General features: G+C 62.8%; 3 protein-coding genes across 7 annotated transcripts in view; 2 read left to right on the top strand and 1 right to left on the bottom strand.

Moving 5' to 3' along the window:
* The window catches only part of zfta (zinc finger translocation associated), a 7,902-nt gene extending 3,085 nt beyond the window's left edge, over positions 1 to 4,817 (bottom strand). The window contains exons 1-4 of the mRNA XM_088609082.1: positions 3,790 to 4,817; positions 2,284 to 2,760; positions 1,049 to 1,399; positions 1 to 301 (exon numbers count right to left, since the gene is read on the bottom strand). The exon at positions 1 to 301 is cut by the window's left edge and continues 221 nt beyond it. Of these exons, the coding sequence (XP_088465208.1) occupies positions 1 to 301; positions 1,049 to 1,399; positions 2,284 to 2,760; positions 3,790 to 3,916 (1,256 nt within the window). The 5' untranslated portion in view covers positions 3,917 to 4,817. The remainder of the gene's footprint in view (positions 302 to 1,048; positions 1,400 to 2,283; positions 2,761 to 3,789) is intronic.
* LOC148646663 (uncharacterized) overlaps positions 1 to 5,863 on the top strand; it is a 139,013-nt gene extending 133,150 nt beyond the window's left edge. Inside the window, exon 3 of the transcript XR_015927742.1 lies at positions 5,708 to 5,863. The gene's annotated coding sequence lies outside the window, so the exon portion shown is untranslated. The remainder of the gene's footprint in view (positions 1 to 5,707) is intronic.
* A 282-nt stretch (positions 5,864 to 6,145) lies between these two features.
* On the top strand, positions 6,146 to 22,837 carry LOC148646662 (uncharacterized). Of its 5 annotated transcripts, none has more exons than XM_088609042.1 (8): positions 6,146 to 6,539; positions 8,324 to 11,338; positions 11,600 to 12,313; positions 13,105 to 13,163; positions 13,328 to 13,389; positions 14,035 to 14,382; positions 15,357 to 15,464; positions 20,724 to 22,837. In XM_088609042.1, exons 2-8 carry the CDS (start codon positions 8,534 to 8,536, stop codon positions 20,786 to 20,788), a joined length of 4,161 nt encoding a protein of 1,386 aa, XP_088465168.1. In that variant the 5' UTR covers positions 6,146 to 6,539; positions 8,324 to 8,533; the 3' UTR covers positions 20,789 to 22,837. The 5 variants fall into 5 exon arrangements, 4 of the variants coding, with proteins under 4 accessions (XP_088465168.1, XP_088465166.1, XP_088465167.1 ...); XM_088609040.1 differs by lacking the exon at positions 6,146 to 6,539 and adding an exon at positions 6,551 to 7,137; XM_088609041.1 differs by lacking the exon at positions 6,146 to 6,539 and adding an exon at positions 7,158 to 7,695.
* Positions 22,838 to 23,076: the final 239 nt, after the last annotated feature.

Raw genomic sequence — 23,076 nt, 5'->3', positions numbered from 1 at the left:
AAGCCCCGCCGCCGCCGGCTGTACGCCACCAGGTAGTCCAGCCGCCAGCGCTCGGGGAAGAGGCGCCGGGGGCCCCTGCCCGGGACGGGGCCCCGGCGGCCGGGGGTGACCCCTGTCCAGGCCGCGCCCCCCTTCCCGGCCCCGCGCCGCCCCTCCTGGGCGGAACCGGAGTCGCCGTTCTTCGTTTCCCCGGGGGACGAATTGGCGTCGCACCGCAGGCTGTCGCAGTGAACGTCCTCCCCCTCGGTCTCGGGCTCGGATTTGACGGAGACGTCGTTCTCCAACAGCCCTTCGTCGGCCTCTGGTACCGGTTGAGGCGAAAAGTGGGGAGAAAAAAGATAAAAGAGAGAGAACTGAATATCCTCTAAATGCTTTTTCTTCACATCTGAAACAGGCAGCACCACAGAATTGAAGCCACGCTGAGCAGCTATGTTAAGTGGTAAAGTGGAGGATGCTTTGGAGCAATCTACAGGCATTACCTTAATGGTTTAATTGCTACCTAGCAGGATCTGTCTGCCTAAAGTGCACACGCATACGAACAACAGCCTTAATAACTTTGAAGAGGCTACACACCTTTCTACATAAAACGGCTTCGTCAATTTAAAACAATTCCTTGCATTTCTCTTGCGCTATTCTTCCCAGAGGAGATGAAAAGAGCCTGACGTATCGGAAAGGATCTCTCCGCCTCAGCAGGCCCGCTGCACCCCAGATCGGGGGGGGAGGAGAGAGAAACTGCTGCACCAGCTGAATTACGGGGGACCTCTCGGGGGGGGCGGGGGCGTACCGAGAGTGGAGCTGAGCCAGGACACGCGGGGGTGACTGGTTTGAAAATCCCCACCCAGTAGGTGGAAGAGTGCCCCCTACTGGTCCAGCAACACATCTTACTGCAGCGCCCCAGTTTTCTTTAAGAGGTCCCCCCCTCCGCCACCCAGTACTGAGCAGACCCGGCCCGGCTCGGCGAATGAGCTTCAGGGTGGTACTGCTATCCAGGCCAACACACCGGTGTCGGATTTCTTAGTGTTCACAGTGAGCAATGTGGCCCTCGTACCCGCGCCCTGGGCGTGGCGCTGGGCCCAGGTCTGCAGGATGCTGTGCTTCTCCTCGGCGCTGTAGACCAGGGAGTTGGGGTGCACGTCCAGCACGTGGCTCTTGATGTGGTCCAGGTGCAGGGACTGCAGCTGGCTGCCACACACCATGCACAGCAGCTGGCCGGCCTCCGCCTCGTACTCCATGAGGAACTCCTGCCGGAACCAGGCGTGCAGGGAGTCGTTCAGGTAGCGCTCCAGTGTGCGGGTCCCGGGCAGGGGGGCGGGCGCCGGCGAGGAGGGGGTCTTCAGCTCGCCGCCCCTGCCCGCGGCGGTGGGCTGCCCCCGTCTGGGCGTCCCGGAGCCTGGCTTTCCTGGAGGGTGGGGGAGGTGAAAGGTGAAAGGTTAAAGGTTAAAGGTTAAAGGTTGAAGGTTGGAGCGAGCCACGTAGCGTAAGAGCTCGTGGGCAGGAGAGGCTCCGGAAAACTGACTGCTCGTTTTAGGAGCGAGAGTGAACTACCCCCCAGTGGCTTTGGAAGGGGGGGGTGGGGTCTGGGGTTCGGGTCCGGGGGTCCGTGCGTGTGGAGTTTGCACGTTCTCCCTGCACACCGAGCTCCGCTTTTCCTCCTGCCTCCCCACAGACCAAATTTGGCTGGGGTTCGAGCAGGGAGAGAGCGAGGCACAGACACAGACACCCCCCCCCTCCCCCCGCCCCCCCCAGATCTCTGTCCAAAGTCGCAGAAGGTTTGGTTTCGCCGGGAGCAAAGAAGAGGGAGAGAAGCCGGAGTATCGGAATCAACACCACTGGCAGCTTGTTCCACACTCCCACCACCCTTTGTGCAAAGACCCATCCAACCAGACAAAAGGAGACCGTGCGGCCCGTCTCGCGCATTTGCAGTTTTCGTACCTTCTCTTATCTCACCCGGCCGCGAGTCTGGAGAGAAGCCAGGATACCGGCTTCAACCGCAAGCAGAAGGGCAGCTTGTTCCACACCCCCGCCCCCCTGCGTGTAACACGGCCTTAACTCCAGGATCTCATCCAGGTGTTCCACGACGGGGGCCAGGGTACCGGCTTCAACCCCGTGACTGGGGCAACAGAGTCCCACGCTCCCGCCACCCTTTGCGTAAAGGGCCCCCCCATCCCCCTTTCTCGGTTTCAAACGCACGTCCGTGTAGATTTCAACCTCCTCCCTCCCCCCCCCCCCCAACCTAGGCTCAAGCCAACGGGGAGCCCCCCAGAGCCACCCGCCCCAGCTCACCTGCGGACCTCCGCGCGCAGTCCAGCACCCCGCCCCGGGCCGCCCCGCCCCCCCCCGCCCCGGGGCTGGAGCAGCGTGGCCGGCGGCCCCCCTCCAGGGACAGGTGGGTCTCCCAGCCGGAGCGGATGACCTCCTTGTCGGCGGGGCTCCAGAGCAGCGAGTCGGGGTGCCGCTGGCGGATGTGGCGCTTGATGGTGCTGAGCTTGAGGGTGGCCAGCGCGCTGCCGCACACCATGCAGATCATCCCGTGGCTCGGCGGGTCGAAGTCCATCAGGTACTCGCTGCGCCAGTACTCGTGGTAGTAGCGCCGGTGGTCCCGGCCCGGGATCCGGCTCCGGCCCGGCCGGGAGGCCCGCTCCTCGCGCGGGTCGGCCGGCTGCTGGCGGGCCGCGGGGGAGTCCGGGGGGCTCCAGCAGGGGGGGCCCGGCCCGCCACCCCCATCCGGATCTCCCTCGTCACCGTTGGCCGAGATCTCGTCTGTCGGGGAGAGCGAGGGGGGGGGGGACAGGTGAGACCGTTTCGGACCTGCCGGGACTCGAACCCGGGATCGGGTCCTTTTCCGACGCCTCCCTCAATCCCCGCACTCGCGGGGGGGTCGCTGGGCGAGCGTCACCCCGAGACGGAGAGAAAAGACACCTTTCTTTTTGGTTCTGGGCTCCCAAATTCTGCGCTCGATTCTTTTTTGTTTGCCCGTTTCTAGAATAATACTCCGGACACCCCTAGAGCGCCTTTCTGGACCCTCCACTCAGAGCCCTGTACGGGTCAGGGGGGGATCCCCTCCAGCCCCAGCAGCGCGTACCCCCCCCCCCGCCGATACCGCCTGCAAAGCTGAAGCCTGGACAGGCCGCGCGGGTTATTAATGCACCAAGAATGGGGAGAACCAAGCATTTCGGGGGAACCCCGACGGACGTCCGGGTTCACGTTGATTCTCGTGGGGTACCTGGGCACAGCGCAGAGCCCCCCTGCGGGTTTCCCTCACGCGACAACAGAGGGCATGAAGGGTGACACAAGATCTGTGAGACAATGTCAGATCATGTGGCCTGTTTCTATCCCAGGGGTCCCCCAACCCTGGCACTGGGGAGCCCCCCCAATTACAGCAGCGCCCATTTCTACAGATCGGCAACACTTCCCCCAGGCGGAGCCCGATCTGTTCCCTTCAGAAGGCCCCGAAACCGGGTGACCATTCATAGGCGCCCCCAATCTTTAGATAGAACGGGGGACCCCTGTCGTGACCCCCCTCACGGCACCGCCGCGTGTGACCAGGCTGCAATTGCGGGCGATACCGGTTTCGGCCGCCAGGTGGGGGTCGCGGCTCGCTTTCCGCAGCCGGAAAGCATGGGATCATTTTTTTTTTTTTCCGCCTTTGTCTGTGGGGCCAGAGCGCGAGAGGAAAGGGGGACACGCTTCTCGCAGGGCTGTCGCACAGAGACGGGAGGAGGAGGGGGGGGAGAGGGGAGAGGACGGGCGGAAACAGAAAACGACGCGACAGCAGGACGACACCTTTACCTCCCGAGTCCGTCTGCGGCTCGCCGCGCCTTCGCCTGCTCCCGTCCTCCTCGCTGCTTATTATTAATGAGGGGGAGCCAGCCTGGGGCTCGGCGGAGGCTCCTTCCTCGTCTTCGCGCTCTGCCATTGCGCCTTCAAAAGGACAGAGAGAGAGAGAGAGGGAGGGCGAGAGACGGGGCTGCGTCGCTATCCCTCGCCGGACAGCTACTTGCAAAGCTGTTCAAGAAAAATCAAATCAAACCGGCTCTGTTAAAGCGCTGCTGTCTCGTACCCCTACTCCCATACCCCTCCTCCTCCTCCTCTTCCTTCTTCTTCTCCTTCTCCTCCTTGTCCGGCCGTCCCTTCCCAAAACACGGGAGCCGGCTAAACTTTTAAGAAATGACACACGCGTTGGGCCCCCCGGTTCCGCTCGGAGCGGGACCTGGGCCGGGGCGGGCGGTCGGAGCGGTGCAGCGGCTTCTCGGCCGGGCGTGTGCGAGAGCCACCGCGACTCTGCTGGGTGGGGGGGCCTGGCCAGGGGCCCCTGGGGCTCCTTTAGGGGCTCCTGGGTAAATTTAAAGAGACAGCGCGGTGCCTTCCGGACGGCGTGCGCCGGTGCAGCGAGGGGGCGCGCCGCCGCCGCCCGATCCAGTTCGCTCGGCGAGGGCTGGTCTGTCCGTCTGTCACGTCCATTTTTCCTCGTCCCCCCCCCCCTAAAAAAAAAAATTTCCGCGCGCTGCTTGATTCGAAGTAAAGTGGGCGGTTGCGCGTGTGCGTGGGGGGCGCTCTGTGTCTTTTCTCGCTCGCGTACCTGCCGAAGACAGAAAGGCTCCCCACACACCCCACGCGTGAACGTCGAAGGTGTCGGGCTCGAAGCAAGAAGGGCGATGGGGCGACTCGACCCACGCACACGCGTGTTCGCGCGACCGCCGTGCGGGCTTCCGTACGGCTCCAATCGGGTGGAGGGGAGGCGAATCCATCTGCGCCTTATCAGTTAATGTCTTATTCCCCCGTCCTGTGCGCAAGGGCACGGGAGGAAATGTTTCTCTGCAGGTGCGCGGTGATCCGAAGGCATTCAGTGTTAGGAATCGCCAAAATAAACACAAATACACAACAGCTGCAGCAAGTGCAACATCATACAACTTAAAATAAGAGACGTCAGCGTGAGAAGAGAAAAAACAAAACCCCCTTCGGCCTGAGAGCTCAGGAATCTGACACCCGAGACAGCGAGGTGTAAAAGTGTCCACTACAGAGCGGAGCTGCGCCCCAGCGATGGACTACTGGGCTGACCTGATCACCCTGGACGCCAGACTGCGTCGCTCTGCGGTCTGCCCAGGAGGGGGTGCTATAACCACGACCTCGACTTCGGTGACACATGGAGAGGCGTGCACACGTTTTCATATATATGACCCAGCAGCCATATAATAATAATAATAATAATAATAATTGCTTACACTTATATAGCGCTTTTCTGGACACTCCACTCAAAGCGCTTTACAGGTAATGGGGATCCCCCCCACCCCCAGCAGTGTGCAGCCCCACCTGGATGATGCGACGGCAGCCATAGTGCGCCAGAACGCTCCCCACACCCCAGCTCTCAGTGGGGAGGAGAGCAGAGTGATGGAGCCAGTTCAGAGAGGGGGGTTATTAGGAGGCCATGATTGGTAAGGGCCAATGGGAAATTTGGCCAGGACACTGGGGTAACACCCCTACTCTTCTCGAGAAACGCCCTGGGGTTTTTAATGACCACAGAGAGTCAGGACCTCGGTTTTACGTCTCATCCAAAGGACGGCGCCTGTTTACAGTCCAGTGTCCCCATCACCATACTGGGGCATTAAGACCCACACAGACCGCAGGGTGAGCGCCCCCTGCTGGCCCCACTCACACCTCTTCCAGCAGCAACCATATCGCTCTGCAGCTCACCGCTGGAGCCTAGCAGTGTGAGCCTGGCCAGTACCTGGAGGGGAGACTCCTGGGAGAGCTGAGGCTGCTGCTGGAAGAGGTGTTAGTGGGGCCAGCAGGGGGCGCTCACCCTGCGGTCTGTGTGGGTCCTGATGCCCCAGTATAGTGACGGGGGACGCTACACTGTAAAAAAGGCGCTGACTCCCTGTGGTCATTAAAAACCCCAGGGTGTTTCTCGAGAAGAGTAGGGGTGTTACCCCGGTGTCCTGGCCAAATTCCCCCCTGGCCTTGACCCATCATGGACTCCTAATAACCCCCCTCTCTGAACTGGCTCCATCACTCTGCTCTCCTCCCCACTGAGAGCTGGGGTGTGGGGAGCGGACTGGCGCCTCATCCAGGTGGGGGTACACACTGGTGGGGGTGGAGGGGATCCCCAAGACCTGTACAGAGCTCTGAGTGGAGGCTCCAGGAAAGAGCTATAGAAGTGTCAGCCCATCTCCTCCGCTTTTAAACAAACGAGGAAGTGTAAATGCTCTGATCGAGACAGAGCTGCGGTCGCGGCCGTCCCCGCTCTCCAGCGTGTGTTGCGGCACGAAGAGAAGTCCCGCCCCCCCTTACCCCCGGAAAAGCGACGCAACTTCCTCAATGGCGACGTGTGATGACGTCAGGGGTCTCAGCCCCCCCCTCCGTCCCGCACGGAAGGGAGAACGGAGGTGACGTCAGTCCGCCGGGCTCTCTCTTTAGTCTTCGAAGACGCAGGGGGAGGAGGGGAGAGACACCCCGTTTATCAAACCAGCTATGGGACCTAACACAGGAACAGCCGGGCCCCGGTTCCCCTCACCACAAGCCCTGCGCCTGGGAATAAAATAGTGAGTTTTTGGCCAGAGCGATGTCCAGCTGTGACCAGTGAGAACAGCCCGATTATGGGTTCGGAGAAAGCGACGAATGAATAAAGGGAGGAAGACACATTAAGAAAAAGAAAACAGAACGAAGACGAGCCCTGTATGAGAACGTAGAGAAAAACAAATCAGCTTTATGCTGAGTTTTGAGCCCCGTGCCGGTCGCTCTTTCAACAGACTTTTTTTTTTGTAATCTCATGCATTTTCCCTGCGGGAGGCGACACGACCGCCACACTTCTCCAGCGTTCATGTCCCGGAGTCCTTGTGTCTCCCCCCCAAAAAAAAATAAAATAAAATAAAAAGAAACCCCAGACGCACGCCTGCTCTCTGCGGGGCTCCTGCGCCTTTAAGAAGCCCTGTCCCCCGTCCACGCGCCGCTGCGCATCCGCCAGGTCCTACATCCTGGTTCTTCTCTCGCCCGTTGTCAAGGCAGCGGCGGAAGAGGGAGGGAGGGCTGGCTGGTGGGGCACGTCGCTACCCTGTCCCGACTTGTAAACACTGTCCGAGCGGTGACAAAAGTGCGCCGGGAAAGTTAGATGGTAACTACCCCCACCCCCCCCGCCCCCAGGTAACGACGCCCGCATGCTTTTATCAACTCCGTTGTTGTTGTGTTTTTGTGTGTGTGTGTGTGCCGTTCCGTCGTCCGCCGTGCTCCGCCTGTGCTGGTTGTAAAAAAAAAAAAGAAGAAGAAGAGAGACCAGCCCCACACACACACACACACACACGCACAGGCAGTCGTCAGGCGGAGTGTGGACAGAGTAGGAAGAGGCTGTCCATTGTGGGAGAGAGAGGGAGAGAAGAGACACATCGGAGCGCACAATCCTTCCGAAATGTCGCTTGCCCGGGGGCCGCGGCCGCTACACCTCCACAGCCCGACGGCCGCTAGTTAACGTGGGCCATTTCCGCCACTGGGGGGGGGACACCGTCAAGCGAGGGGCTCGATCAAAGAGAAAATGGCTTACGAGGGAGAATTCGCCCGTGCTAGGCGCAGGGACGGGACTTTAAAGAGACAGTAACGTCTTTTTTTTGTGTGTGTGTGTGTTTTGTTGCGTTCGCCGCATTCACAGTCCCGGGCCCGAGCGGAACCGGTGCTTCTCGTCCACTCAAACAGGGTTCAACCGCGAGTGTAAGTCTCCATTGTTACCACAACCCCCCCCCACACCGTGTTTCATATTCCTGAATGGGAGCGGTGCGCTAGGATAGGTAGCTGAGCGTCTTCCACCCGTGGGGAGGCGGGGGAGTTGAACGGGCTCCTCCGTGGGCTGGAGACTGCCGCAGATTCGGCTCCACAGCTCGGGCCTGTGAAGCTGGACTGTCCTGGGGTCAATCTGAGCCCCCTCCCCCCCCCCCCCCCCCCGCCACGATAATAGGGCCGGGCGTCTAGTTCAGTCTTGGCAAAGTCACAAAGAACCAGCCGAACAACAAAACGACAAGAGGCAGGGGTGGATAAGCGTGTGCCGTACCCCCCGTGACCTGCCCCGGTGGGCTCGGACGTCTCGGTACACGGTGGGGGACTAGCGGGCAGGAAGGGCGTCTCCGTGCGCTGGGTTCGGAATCGGTTCCGGTTCTGTTCCTAGAACGTTCCTGGGGGAAACCTGGGAAGACCGGCCGAGAGTGTGTGTGTGTGCGCGTCAGCGGGGGGCTGCAGAGGGCTCCCCTCCCCCTCCGGCGCCGGGGCCGCCCGGTGTTGGCGTGATCCCCCGGTTCGGGCGTTCCCTTGACCGCGATCCTCCCCGGCTGTCTTGCCCCGCCAGGATCGGAGGGACGCCGCTCGAGCCTCCGAGACGAGACGACGCCGACGACGACGACGACGCTGCCGCCGCCACCGAGAGCGATGAGGCGCCCGTCCTTCCCAGCAGGCCTCGCTCCCTAGCGCTTTCCGTCCTGCCCGGGGCGGGAAGAGGGATGCGCGCCGGCTCCGGCCCGGAGCACCGGAACCGACCCGCTCCGGCAGGGGAGACAGGATGCAGAGCCCCCTGAGTAAGGGGTGGGGCGGCGGCGGCGGCGGCCGGGCCCAGCGGTACCGCCCGGCCTCGGAGTTCGACGAGGCCACGCTGGCCAAGAAGAGGGAGTACTGGAGGACCAAGAAGAGGGAGCAGAGGGCCAAGGAGCGGAGCGGGCCCGCGCGCCCCGGCACCGGCGATCTCCCGGCCCCGCCGGCGCCGTCCCCGCCCCTCGCTCCCGGGCCGCCCGCGGACGAGGGGCTGGGCGCCGAGTGGTCCTGCCAGATGGACCCCCAGGGGCCCACGAGCGACGCCGCCGCCGGGCTCTGCGACGTGCTGGTCAGCCCGTCCTTCTTCGACGTGCTGGACCTGGACGAGCTGCCGGACGGCGAGGCGCCCGCGCCGGGTCCCTGGGGCGCCCGGCTCTCGGCGTCGCCGGTCGCCGCGGAGCCCCAGCTCGGGGGCGGGCTCCAGGGCGGCGGCGCCTGGGCGGGGGGGCCGCCCGACGGGCCCCCGCCCCCCCTGGACCCGCCCGCGCCCCCGGCGCCCGCCCGCGCCAGGAGGCCGGCCGCGCCGCAGCACAAGGAGCGCTGGTTCCAGCGGCTCAAGCTGAATAAGATCCTGCCCCAGTTCCCCCGGGCCTGCCTGGGGCCGCCGGACGAGCAGAGGAAGCCGGCGCTGCGGCTGAAGTTCACCCGCGTGCCCCAGCGGCTGGGCGCGGACTGCTGGGACCTGCAGGCCGCGGGACCGGGCCGGGACAGGCCGCCGCCCGAGCCCAGGCCCAACGGGGCCGCGGCCGCCTGCCCCCCGGGGAAAGGCCACCCCCAGGCTCAGGACAACGGGGCGCCCCCCTGCGGCGCGGGGCTCCCCCGCCTCCGGATCCCCCCGGACGTGGCCGACGGGGTGAGGGTCAACGCCGGAGCCCGGGGGGCGGCGCCGGAGACGGAGGACGAGAGGGTGGCCCGGCGCCGGGAGTACTGGCGCCTCAAGAAGCGGGAGCAGAGGGCCAAGGTTCTGGCCCGGGCCCGGGAGAGCTGCTGGAGGCCGGACACCCCGCCGCCGCCCCAGCCGGGCCCCCAGCCCGGTCAGCCCGGCCCGCAGGGGAGCCGGAAAGGGCGGCGGGTTTCGGGGAAGGCCCCCCGGCGCCCCCCGGCGAGCGTCCCGGTCAAACAGGAGCCGGCCGGCCCGTCCGCGAGGTCGGGGGACGCGCTCCGTCTCGGGGGTGCGGGGCTGCTGGCGGAGGCGGCGCTGGGGGTCGGATACGCGGCGGCCCACTTCTCCCGGACCCCCTCGCCCGGCGCGCGGGCCGCCCTGTGGCGCCAGAAGAGGGCGGCGGGCGCGTGCCAGCCGGCGGCTCTCGGGGCCGACCCCCGCGGCGGCCCGCTGGCGTTGGCGGCGCAGCAGCAGCTGGAGGAGGAGAGGATGGCCCGCCGCCGGGAGTACTGGCGCGTCAAGAAGCGCGAGCAGCGGGCCAAGCTGTCCGCCGAGGCCCGGGCGCGCATGAAGGAGCGCGACGCCCACCTGCGCCGGGTCAAGCGCTACCAGACCATCCTTGGCGAGATGCGCCGCGGCCGGCTGCAGCCCGCCGGGGGACGGCGCCCGCTGGAGGGCCTGGCGGCCGGGGACGGCGAGCTCATCGGGGGGTTCATCAAGGAGGACGGCACCGTGACGGCCAGCATCGCGCCGCCGCCCGCCCTCTTCGAGGCGAAGCACGACGTCTTCAACGGGCAGGGGAGTCACGCCGGGCCCCGTTTCCGCCCCTCCGCGCCCCCCCACGCCGCGTCTCCCCCCGGCGAGACCAGAGCCGCGCTCCGCGGCAGCCCGGACCGGCTCCCGCCCGCGGCGCGGCGGCCCCTGCCCGACTTCCGGCCCCCCCAGGAGACGCCGGCGGGCGCCGCGGGGCTTGGCGTCACCGGCCCGCGGCCCGTGCCAGCGCCGGCAAGCTGTCGGGTCCAGGGAGGAGCCGGCGCCGCTGCCGCGCCGGCGACCACCAACGAGGAGCGGATGGCCAGGAAGCGGGAGTACTGGCGCGTCAAGAAGCGCGAGCAGAGGGCGAAGCGCGCCGCCCAGGCCCGCCGGGCCTTCCTGCCGTGGAGGCTGGACCCCGCCAGGCCGCCGGGCCGCTGCGCGTCCTGGGTCGCGGTTGGGCCGGCGGCGGTGGCGGCGGCGGCGGCGGCGGCGGCTCGGGCCGGCAGAATCGCGCCCCGCGCGGGCTTCCTCCCCGGCGCCGCCCGGCCCGCCAGGCAGGCGCCGAAGTTGAAGCCCCCGCAGGCCAGGGTCAAGCGGGAGAGGGACCGGTCCTCCGGCACGGAGTCGGCGCACGTCCAGACGAGCCCGGCCGAACCGCAGATCAAGCAGCAGCCGCCGGACGAGGAGCCGGGCCCTGGGGAGGAGGGGGCCGCGATTGAGATGTCCCCCGCCGCACCCCATGGGCCGCACCCCAAAGACGAGGGGCGCGCGCTGACGCCGGAGAGCCAGCGGGACGGGCCGAGCCCCGCCCCCCGGGCCCCGCCGGCGCAGTTGCGGGATGGAGCGGAACCGACCCCTCCTCCTCCTCCTCCTCCTCCTCCTCCTCTCCCTCCAGCGGCGGGGAGGCCCCAGAGGAACCGCGCCACGAATCGGCTCCGGTCCTGCTGCGGGCCCGGGCCCCCGGGGGGCCCCGCGCCGGGCCGGGCCCGCCCCGATCTGGCGGAGGAGCTGCGGCAGAGGAAGAGGGCGTACTGGCGGGTGATGAAGCAGGAGCAGAGGGCCCGCAAGGCGGCGCGGGACCGGGAGCTGAGGAGGCTGAGGGAGCACGCCGGGGGCCACGCCGCCGGGGGCCTCCAGGTAAGGAGCGTCACTCCCAGATGATACCAGCCAGCCACCCCTTTTCCAGCTGCTTGTTGGGGTTCGGGGTCGCGGAGTCTGTTTGGCGTCCCGCCCGGGGCGTACCCCGCCGTGCGCCTGCCGCCGGGCTCCCCGACCCCGAATCGGACGAGGCGGTCGGGAGACGGGGTGGGTTTTGCCCGCGAGGGGAATGGAGAGCCGAACGCAGTGGTGGCGCCGCAGTGGGACCGACCCTGTCCGTCTGGATCCTCTGTCCCGCAGGGCCTGAGCGCGTTCGGGACCGACCGGCCGGCGCCCCCGTTCCTGGACACCCCCGGCCCCTTCCCAGCTGCCCGGCTGGCGGGGGGGCCCGGCGATCCCGGAGGGAGGACCCCGGAGGACCCCGAGGGACTGCTTCCTGCGGGTCGGCAGGGGGTCAGCCGCCTCAAGTCGGCGGACTCGACGGAGGAGCTCCTTGCCCTCTCCGTCCCGGGGCGGGAGACCCCGAACGGGACCGCTGACCCACCCCTGCAGGGGGCACCACCGTCCCCTCCTCCGCTAACCCCCAACGCAGCCGAGCCGGACCCCGACCCCCCGTCCCCCCGGTCCCCCGGGGTTCAGAGGTGGCAGGAGAGGTCCCCCTCCGGGGACGAGCCCTCGCCGCCACCGGCACCATCTCTTCCTCCTCCTCCTCCTCCTCCTCCTCCTCCTCTCCCTCCGTCGGCGGGGAGGCCCCAGAGGACCCGCGCCACCGCCAGGCGGGCCGAGTCCTGCTGCGGGCCCGGGCCCCCGGGGGGCCCCGCGCCGGGCCGGGCCCGCCCCGATCTGGCGGAGGAGCTGCGGCAGAGGAAGAGGGCGTACTGGCGGGTGAAGAAGCAGGAGCAGAGGGCCCGCAAGGCGGCGCGGGACCGGGAGCTGAGGCGGCGCGGCGGGGCGGAGCCGGCCGGCGGCTGGGGCCCCGCGGAGTCCCCGCCCCCCGGGGCCCGCGGCCAGACGGTAATCCCCGAGCTGCGCTCCCGAGCGCGTCTGCCGTCGTACTCCCAGACCCGGCCGGAGAGGCGCCCGTCCGCCGCGTTCAGGCAGAAGGGTTCAGGCAGAGCCGCGGCTCGCGGGGGCGTCAATCCGTCATCGTCCGGGCGGGAGGTCCGCACTCGGGCCGCGAAGGAACAAGTCGCGGTCGTTATTCCTGGGTTTGTTTTCAGGCTCCACAGCCGAAACGTTGCGGTTCCTGTCTTCTCTTTCCGGCCTGGAATAAACCTGCGCTTGTTCACCGTTAAAACGAGGCCCCGACTCCCTCCGGCCTCTCTCTCTCTCTGCGCTCCCGTTAAAACGGGGCTGGTGGCGGGGGTCTGGGATAGCTGCCCCCCTCCTTCCTTGATCCCGTGGATTTTTTCCAGCTTGCCGTGCGGGAAGCCCGGCCTCGCCGTTTCCACTCCCTGCAGCCGGAACAGAGCCCCGAAGAAGGCTCCACGGCCGAAACGTTGTGTTCTCTTTCTTTTCGTATTTTCGGCATGGAATAAACCTGTTACTTGTTCCTCTGCAGCCTACGCCTGCTGACGCAGCTGCCCACCTGAACCTCTAATAGATGATACTCCCGTTGATATCGTTCGGGTTTTTTGCGGTGCGACGATGATCAGTGATAACTGGTGAAAGATTCTGTGGGGGGTTTAGCTGTCCCTCGCGACGGATCGCGTTCTCACGAATGTTGCGTTGCTCAATGGCGTTGCGTGCGGGCAGCGGCGTGCCTCTCGGAGCCTTGACCAGGCCTGTGTCTTGTGTGTTCGAAGGGGGAGCCCTCACCCCAGTGGCTGGACTGCAGCGACGGAGAGGCGCAGATCCTGCACAGGTGAGGAACTCCGAGACTTGAGAACCGCGGGGGGGGGGGAGACTCCCCAGCCTCGCGCCAAGCCGACCTCGGGGGGGCGGGGGGAGGGGGCGCGCAGGAGTCGGGGCGGAGGGCAGGGCGGTTTCTCCTGCCCGCCCCTGACTGTGCGCTGTTCTGCTCCCCAGCGGGTCGCCGGAGACCAGCCCCCGGATCGGGCCGGACGGCGGGACCACCTTCAGGGCGAAAGGTACAGTGGGCCGACAGGGTGGAACCGAAGTTTCACCAGACCGATTCTGTGAGTTTTTGGTAATGTAGGAGGCTTTAACCCTCACCTGAGTGCCATCCGTACGCCGTGTCCGTGTGATCTTCTCTGGTCCGGACTACAGAGCCTAGGTGCCTTCCGTGAGGTCTGTGTGCGACAGGGCCTGCGGGCCAGGAAACCCTCCCCAGCCCAGCGTGACAAGGGACAGCCAAACCTGTCCTGTCACACTGTGACCATGGCTGACCACACTGTCCCCGGTGAGGTCAAAAGGGCGGCTTTCGAAAAAACTTGGGTTGAAAACCACAGAAACAAACCGATAACTGGCGCCGAGGTGGACACTGGCGCCTCTCGGACGGGCCGGGCCCGTGCGCGGGTGTTTGGCTGGGAGGCGCGGGTTCAGGGATGTGTGCAAGTGATGTCACGTCCTGCCTCCCTCAATGCCCGCTCTTCTCCCGGTGATGTCACTTCCTGCCTCCCCCAATGGCCCGCTCTTCTCCCGGTGATGTCACTTCCTGCCTCCCCCAATGGCCCACTCTTCTCCCGGTGATGTCACTTCCTGCCTCCCCCAATGGCCCGCTCTTCTCCCGGTGATGTCACTTCCTGCCTCCCTCAGTGTCCTCTCTTCTGCAGACAGAAGCGCAGCAGGCAGACCCCCAGAGGCCCACCCGGGGCCGCCCTCTCCGCGGCCCCTCTCCGAGGGGGGTGGCAGCGGCGTGCCGGACTCGGAGGCCGAGTGGAGGGCCCTGTTCCTCATGGACTACGACCCCCTGAACCAGCTGCTGGTGTGCATGGTGTGCGGGGAGCTGCAGCACTCCCAGAGCGCGGAGGGGGCGCGGTGCCACATCGAGGAGGCCCACCCGGACTCCCTGGGCCTCTCCGCCCAGGACAGGAACCGCATCCTGGCCGCCTGGGACGAGCAGGTGTCCCTGAGGGAGCGCTTCTTCACCAGCCAGCTGCAGCAGCACCAGGCCAGGCCAGGTATCGTGCACACGGGCGGGGCGGGGGGGGGGGGGGGGCGCGCTTTCACAAGAGACCCCACCCAAAAGGACAGAGGGTCCAGAGCCACAGCCCTGGTGCAGTTGTAACAGAGGCTCCAGTCTCAAACGCATGAGGAAGGTTACCAGTGAGAGCAGGCTTGCTGGGTTGCCCGTAGCTAATTACCTTAACTGATTTCGCCTCACTCAGCTTAAGTTACCCGCCCCTGCTTGTTCCAGGCACCCACCGCCCTTTGTGTAAAGAAGTGCCTCAGTGCACTTCCCCTGTGGCCTCTTCCCTCACTGTATATCCTCACCTTGTCGGGCCTGTTTTGCTGCTGACCCCTCGGCCCCCTGGTTGCACGTGGTCAGTAATCTCTTAGGGGTTTCAATAACTGCCCATGAATCCCCATTGATCCCTGAATAGATTATTAAGTGCTTAAGCAGGAGTGGAATGGGAAGACCCTGTGGCTGTGCAGGACCAGGGCTGAAGATAAAACAGTCGCTTCACAAGTGTTCAGGCGCTCAGAATCTTGCAGTGTGATGATTGTGAAAGGAGTGTTTGCGGACGGGGTGGTATGGCGACACAGTGGTGAGCACTGATGCCGTGCAGCGCTGTGGGCCCTGGGTTCAGTTCCAGACCTGGGGTGCTGTCTGCGTGGAGTTTGCGTGGTCTCCCTGCCTTCTTATAGTTTTCCTCTTGCTTCTGCTCCATTCTGCCACCCTGTGGGACACATTTCTCCGTCCCGTTCACACTGGTCACACTGCGGGAGCAGGCTCTGCCCAGTAGTCGACAGCAGATCCCCTGTATTTCTGCCAGTGAGCACATAACTCCTGCTGGGTTCCTGCTCTCTGGGAGAAATCCGGGAGTATAGATTCGACAGGACTGTGGCATCCTTATTCCTGCCAAATTCCAGGCGGGTCGGAGGTTTTTTCCGAGGGGGCGAGAATCGTCGCTGATGGTGGCATCTGTTTCAGATGAGACAGAGGACCCCCCGGCCGAGATCGAAGTTCTCGTGGACTCCGATGAAGCGCCGGCCTCGAAAGACCGCCGCGCCGCGTCAAAGAACAAGTCCAAAAACACAGGTAGGAGAACCAGCAGGGGGACGAGAAAACCTCTTCTTCAGTGTAGTGCAGGAACCCTGAGGAAGACTTTTTTGCAGAAGAAGAGTTTCTTGCTTGACATGACTTGAACCCTTGCACGCCGAATCCTTAACCCTGAACCCTGCACTTTGAATCCTGAATCCTTAACCCCGAACCCTGAACTTTCAACCCTGAAGTTTGAATTCTGAATCCTTAACCCTGAACTTTCAACCCTGAACCCTGGACCTTTGAACCTTGAATCTTTAACCCTTAACCCTGAACTTTCAACCCTGAACCCTGGACCTTTGAACCTTGAATCTTTAACCCTTAACCCTGAACTTTCAACCCTGAACCCTGGACCTTGAACCACAGGTCCTCGTTGGCAGACTTTCCCTGTCCCGAGTCCGCCTGTGCTCAGATTGTCCAGGTACTCCACCACACGGTAGAAGTGCGTTGGGTATCCCTTCCGTTCCCACGAGCCCCAGCGGCGCGGCGGACGCACCCGGAAGTAAACGCCCGCTGTTCCGCCGTCTCTCCCGCGCAGATCCTCAGGGCAGGCCGCGAGGGGCGGAGGACAAGAGGCGCCGGAGGTGAGGGAGGGCTTCCAGACGCCCAGCGGGACCGCGTGGGACCAGGGGAGTGGAGGCGCCGGGACCGGGCCAGAGCCCGGCGCCCGTCACCGTGAGCAAGACCTCGGCGCCCGGAATTCCGGCGGCAGTCCCACCAAGCCGGCCTCCTCCCGTGTCCGTACACGAGGCAGGGCTACCTCATGGATAGCTCCCTCTTTGCAAACTGTGTTTGGACAAGAGCTGCATCTCTCTGGAGCCTCCCCCCACCCCCCCCCCCACACTGCCCCCGTTTCAAGATCCCCTGGCAAGATCCCGTGGCTAAAAGGCGGATAACGACCTTTCTTTCATGTCCGTCGTACGCCAACGGGAGCACGGGAACATGCGATTCCGAACTCCAAACTCCGGAAATGGGATCCGCTCGGTTTTCTTCGTGACCGGAAGCCAGGAGGTGGCGCCCCCCAGGTGGGGGCGCGGAGGCGCACAGGCGCCGGCCGAAATCACCCACCCCCCTCCGAATTCACCACCGCACCCCTGACCCCCTGACGTGGATGACCACGCCCGAATCCATGATCGATCGCTCTCTGGTTTTTTTTTTAATTTCCTTGTACCAGTACGAACCCCTAATTCTGCAGGGGTGCTTTCCGTTCTGCCTGGTTTAGTCATCGGCTGTGATCGGGTGTGACTGAACCCCAGGTCCGTTCGAGTTGGCCGATGGGAGAAGTGACCGAGAGAGACGTGACCAGCTCGGACCCAGTGGCCAGAGGGCTGGATCGGACCCTGGACGAGTGCCGTGGGTGATGCAGGTCGGGCTTGTAGTTTTAAACTGCTTTTGATGGCGTGTGCGCGAGGACAAGGGGGAACGGGCCCCCAGAGGTGACGCCTGAGCTCCACGCTGGGCTGCTGCGTGGCTTTTCAGCACGTGGCTTTGCAGGGGCTGTGATGGGGCTTCGGGCTCTTTCAGTTGGAATTGTGCGCGTTTGTTTCCTTCCCTCCCGCGGTTCGGTTGCCGGTTGTCCGACGCTTACGGGGATACTCCTGGTGCTAAACGGGGGAGGAGCAGGAGGGGGTCTGCAGGTCCTCAGGCCTACCCACTCCTGCCGCGGTGCTCCCCAGACACGCCCACCCACTCCCCAGACACGCCCACTCCACTCCTCAGACCTGCCCACTCCTGCCGCGGTGCTCCCCAGACACGCCCACCCCACTCCCCAGACACGCCCACTCCACTCCTCAGACCTGCCCACTCCTGCCGCTGTGCTCCCCAGACACGCCCACCCCACTCCCCAGACACGCCCACTCCTGACGCTGTGCTCCCCAGACACGCCCACTCCACTCCCCAGACACGCCCACTCCACAGGCCTGCTCCCCCAAAACGCCCACTTGCCCAGGTCTGTTCCCCTGACACGCCCACCCCACTCCCCAGACCTCCCCACCTCCACAGGCCTGCTCCCCTGACACGCCCACCCCACTCCCCAGACCTGCCCACCTCTGCAGCTCTGTTCCCCCGACACGCCCACCCCCACTCCTCGGACACGCCCACCCCCGCAGCCCTGCTCCTCCAGCGCAGTCTCTCAGATCCGGCTGCGAGCCCGCAGGTGCCGAGGAAGGGGCGTCTGTTTTTGCTGAAAGCTGAGGGGGGCCCAGCCCAGAGGGGTCCGGGCACAGCTGGCGATGGGACGTGCCCTGAGCCTGACCCACGGTCCACCTGTCCTTCGTCCCGGAGCTCCGCATGAAACACAGTCGGAAGGGGGTTATAAAGGCGTCGGCACGTCCCGGCCCCCCGCTCCTGTTCGAAAAGTAAAGCTGAGGGGTGTCGAGCAGCTGGGGTGATCCGATACTGCCGAGGCTTCTCCACGTGTGTCTCCGGAACACCAAGCCTTCCTTTTTTTATATCCGGAAAACTATTTATTTAAAAACCTCGCGAACGTTCAGCTTTATTTTGTAGGTGCGCGTCCTTTATAATGAGAGCGAGGTTTTGGCAGCGGTATGGCGGGGTAGGGGGGTTCAGGGGGGGTGAGGGGTGGGCTGGGCTGGGGAACGCCCCAGAACCAGAATTCGAGCTTCCCTTGCCTCTTGAGTGGCGTGGGGTGTGGGTTGGGGTTCACTAAGCAAACCCCCCCACTCTTTTTTTTTTTTTTTATCCTGGTGCTCAAAGAGGCTGGACCCTTGGCAGAAGCCGCCTGCGAAAAAATCACTTTGAACATTTGAACCCGAGTTCCTTTGCCCCGGGACGGGGGGGTATGGATTGGCGGCCCGGGGGGCATCTCGGCTGAAACGCTGAACGCCAGGTTTAGGGGTCTCCGTCCCACTTCCTCGCCGCGCTTGCCAGCAGTTGACTGCCGCCGATCCGTTCACCTCCCCTCCGGAGTTTGGGATGGTGAAAATGAGCCCAGGTCCGGAGAGAACCTGGTTGCGGGCCGAACTGTGAAACCGCGGGACCCACACGCTGCACGCGGACGGCGGGGGGGGGGCTCGGCGCCGCCCGGCGGCTCCGCTTGGCAGATTGGCGGGGAGGCGGGTGACCGGTGGTCTCGGTGGAAACAGCTGAATAGATGTTTTGCTACTTTTAAACAGGAAACAGGAAGCCCCAACTATAGTCCCATCTCAAGGGTCCCACAGCACCGGCACCCCCTTCTGTAGTGAGGCACGCGAGGGCAACTGGGGTCTCCGGCGCCCCCTCTGCGGCAGGGCCTCGAACCCGCTAACCTCCCAGCGGGGGGGTATCGGCCCAGCCGGCCGATTCCCGGACCTCTGCCACCAGGGAGGCCAAGCGCCTCTCCCCTTGCTCCAGGATCCCAGGATCCTTCAACCGGATCCGACTGCCTTTCAGCCCTCCGGGCCGTCCGTTCCAGGCGGATCTGTGAGCGGAAAACTTCTCGATCCTGCTGCAGGGAGAGCGCCGGGAATTTCAGCCCCCCCCCCCCCGAAGAATCTGCGGTCGAGAGGACGGGGAACGCGACGATCGCGCGGTGCTTTTCCGACCCGGCTCTCTGCTGCTCCCTGGTGTCCGTATAACGTCTTGTCACCTCACCGAAGCCTGGTTTTTACAAGCCAGGATGGGCCGTTCCTCTGGCTTCGAGGGAGCCAGGATGCTCCCAACTCCAGCAGGCGTGTCGCTTTCCAAAGCCCGGGAAGTTTTGTAGGGAGACTCGCGGAGAGATAGTCACCGTCCACCTGTCCGTCGAGATCTGACCAAAACGGCCTTTCCGAGGAGTTTCTGAAACCCAGTCCGTGTCCGAAGTCCGGAATTGAAGCCGGGTGAAGTCGCTGGCGGGATCCAGCAGGTCTCCGAGAGCCCAGCTGGGATGATGGCCGGAAGACTCCCCTCTTGTGGGCGGGACCAGGAGTCAGGACCCCCCGTTCCGGGCCTCTGTGGGGTGTCTCGTTTTGTGCCGGACGTCTTTTTTTGTGGGGTGCGTTCGTGTAGGACACGGGGGGAGGGGCTTGAGATTAGACCCCAGACGGGTTTGGTTGGAGAAACGTACGGGCGTATGAATGATGTAAATATTTCGGAGGGGGATTGGGGGGGGAGATTTTAAAAGGCAAAGCGGGCTTGTCTGAGGACCTACTGTACTCTTTTTTTAATTTGTTTTTTAAATGAAGGGCTGAGGATGCGCTGTCCTCCCCGTGTTGGGGAGTTGTTGTGATTAGCAGGAGAAAATGTTCAGGTTGCTCTCCGATGACCAATAAAGCCTTTCCTGGTTTGGTTTCTTCTTCTGCTTCTTGACTTGATCTGATCCTTCGGCGTGGGGGGCGGGGACGTTACCTGGTGAATCGCAAACTACGTCACGTCCTGCGGGTTTTTAAGGGGGTCCAAGTGCCGGGTGTTGCATGCAGGCAGAAGAGACACAAACTGGCGAAAGAAACTGGGAATCGCTGGGCTCCCAGGAGGAAAACTCTGGATTTTTGTGGCGTTATTTCTATCTAGTGGGTGCTGCAGAAGCGATTAAAAAAAAAAAACCCAGCAACGTTCGGACCTATGGTCGGAGTGTTGAGTTTTAAACGAGAGAGGGTGAAGTTGAACAAAAGTGCACAAGTAGGGAAGCGCTGAGGCAAACTGTGTCACATTCCGCAGCTGAAGAAGGCTCCACAGCCCGGACGGTCTTTACTTGCTCCTTCGCAAGTCTTAGCCAGCAGCCATATCCCCCTGCAACTCACCACTGGCAGCCCCACTGGAGCCCAGCAGTGTGAGCCTGGCCAGTACCTGGAGGGGAGACTCCTGGGAGAGCTGAGGCTGCTGCTGGAAGAGGTGTTAGTGGGGCCAGCAGGGGGCGCTCACCCTGCGGTCTGTGTGGGGCCTGATGCCCCAGTATAGTGACGGGGACACTAGACTGTAAACAGGCGCCGTCCTTCGGATGAGACGTAAAACCAAGGCCGTCTCTGTGGTCATTAAAAACCCCAGGGTGCTTCTCGAAAAGAGTAGGGGTGTTACCCCGGTGTCCTGGCCAAATTTCCCCCCTGGCCTTTACCCATCATGGCCTCCTAATAACCCCCCTCTCTGAACTGGCTCCATCACTCTGCTCTCCTCCCCACTGAGAGCTGGGGTGTGGGGAGCGGACTGGCACCTCATCCAGGTGGGGGTACACACTGGTGGTGGTGGAGGGGATCCCCATGACCTGTAAAGCGCTTTGAGTGGAGTGTCCAGAAAAGCGCTATATAAGTATATACGCAGTTATTATTATTTTTCTCTTTTCAGCCCGGGACGAACCTGTCCTTGTTGCTGTGCAGCCTGCGCCTGCCGACGCAGTCCCCTCCCCTTGAACAGATAGAGCTGTGAAGCCAGGAGCTCACCAACACCCGGAGCAGGGTGGCCAGGTGCACTCCCGACGGAGTGGGAATTGGCTTTTTATACGCCGCAAAAAAAAAACGCCACTTGTTTCATTTGAGTCTGACCGGGGGTTAATCGTTCTGCAGGGCGGGGGTGAGCTTGGCCACGGGCTAATGTTTAGCGAGTCGAGTACTTAATCTCTTAACGGATGGGACACGGTGTCAGAAGAATCTGTTAACCGTTTGAAAAGTATGAAGTCCATTTTAAAAGTAGTTTTCCCGTAGGTCCTCATCTCTCTTCAGTGGGTTACAGCACGTAACCTTAAGGGGGTGTTCTTGGTAATGTGTTCGGCTGCTGTGCGTGATGCTGGAGTCCATCCCAGCAAGCAACGGGGCACAAGGCGGGGTATACCCTGGACAGGACGCCAGTCCATCACAGGACACACACACACACACACCCACCCACACACCAGGGCCAGCTTTCCCATAAGCCAATACCCACCAGCATGCCTTTGGGCTGTGAGACGCAACTCACTCAAACCCTGGCACACCATGCAAACTCCACACAGACAGCACCTCAAGCCTGGCTTTGAACCCAGTACCCCCAGCACTGCAAGGCAGAAATGCTCACCGCTGCTGCACCACCACCCTGGTGCTGATCTGTGGGAGGGGTAAAATTGAATTAAAACCCCCCCTCCCAGCAGATCATGAGTAACCCTAACAAAGAGCGTTTATTTCTGTGCATCGACCTAAACCCAGATTAAAGAGGCTCATGCAGCTTATGTACGGATTCAAAAGGACAAGAGCTCGGGTCAGAAATGAGAGGAGGCTATTGTACCGAGCTAGCGTGCTTGATAGTAGCTCATTGACGCCCCCGGATCTCATCCAGCCCTTTCCCGAGAGAAGCTTGGGTATGGTTGGGGAAACTAGTTCCACTCTCCCACCACCTTTTGTGTAAAGAAGCCCCGGCTGTTCCAATTCGGATGCGCGAGCTTGCGCTTGGACAGCGATTGTCCATTTGCCAAAAAAAAACAATCAGTCGGATGCTGGCTGATAATTCCAGAGCAGGCTGGAGTCGGAGCTCCGCTCTCAGAGGAACAGTAACCCTGCAAGTTTGAGGGCTGAAGGAACAGTCCCAGGTCTCTATGGCTCACTAACCACGTGCGTGCCAAAAGGGACAAACCACTGAGCTCAGACGCACAAAATGACACACAAAACCATAAAACCAAGACCACAGAGGAACACGATGTTGCTAACACTACAACAGCTTCATTTCATGTCGGCTCGAGTTCACGTTCATTTTTCATTCCAGGCGCATACAAGCACACAGCGGAACGGGAGATCGGGACACGGATGCAGACAGGACACGGACACGGACATTGTAGACGGGCTACCCAAAGTGCAAAGTGCAGATAGTGCAAATTACAAGGCAAATGCATAATACACTCTACATAACACACTGGGGGGGGATTTAAACCCTGTTTCTGGAACTGGGGTGCGGGCAGGTAGATTCCAGGGTGTGGAGGAGCCCGCCAGCCTGCAGGAAGAAGCTGTTCCAGAGTTGGGGGGGGGTGGGCTGGCCCGCACGCTGCCATCTCTCTTCCCAGACGGTAGGAGGGCGCAGAGCTTATGGGGGCAGTGGGAGGGGTCATCTGCTATACTGGAGGCCCTGTGAAAGAAGACAGAGCAAAACCCCACTGTAGGCTCTCTCTTTCCTCTTGAACTTGCCTTCAGCCATGCTTGGTCCTTCAACACAGAAAGGAGGGATCAAATCGAGACATGAATTACAGGAGGAGTGCAAGCCCCAGTTGTTTTTCTCTTTGAAACTAGTTCAAGTTTATTGTCATTATACTCATATCCAGGTATATGGTAGAACGAAATGCTATTTAGCTACTGTAGCTCTCAGATGATATGTAGTACAAAACAAAAACTAGAATACAATTGTTTAATAAAAGAAAGACAGAGACAACAGGTAGTGTGCAAAACAACCACCAGATGTGCAAGAACACGCATCGACAGAGCGAAATAAAAGGATAGAAATTATGAGGAGTGAGTTTTCTGACATGACCCTTCCGCAGTTGTGAATGAACTGTCGTGGTCGCAGGGCTGGGTGGATCCTGGGATTATTTTTCGGATACTGTGTTGTGTTGTGTTGTGTTGTGGAGGGGTTGGGCAGCCTGATGGTGCGGTGGTGAGCGTTGGGGCCTCGTAAATCTCTGGGCCTGCTGTCTGTGTGGAGTCTGCATGTCCCCCCCCCCCCCCCCGGTTTGAGTGGGTTTCCT

The sequence above is a fragment of the Lepisosteus platostomus genome, chromosome 16 (assembly GCF_059453375.1).
Source record: "Lepisosteus platostomus isolate fLepPlt1 chromosome 16, fLepPlt1.hap1, whole genome shotgun sequence".
Lineage (NCBI taxonomy): Eukaryota > Metazoa > Chordata > Actinopteri > Semionotiformes > Lepisosteidae > Lepisosteus > Lepisosteus platostomus.
The sequence above is the reverse complement of the archived record's forward strand: the minus strand, read 5'-3'. Positions and strand labels throughout refer to the sequence as shown.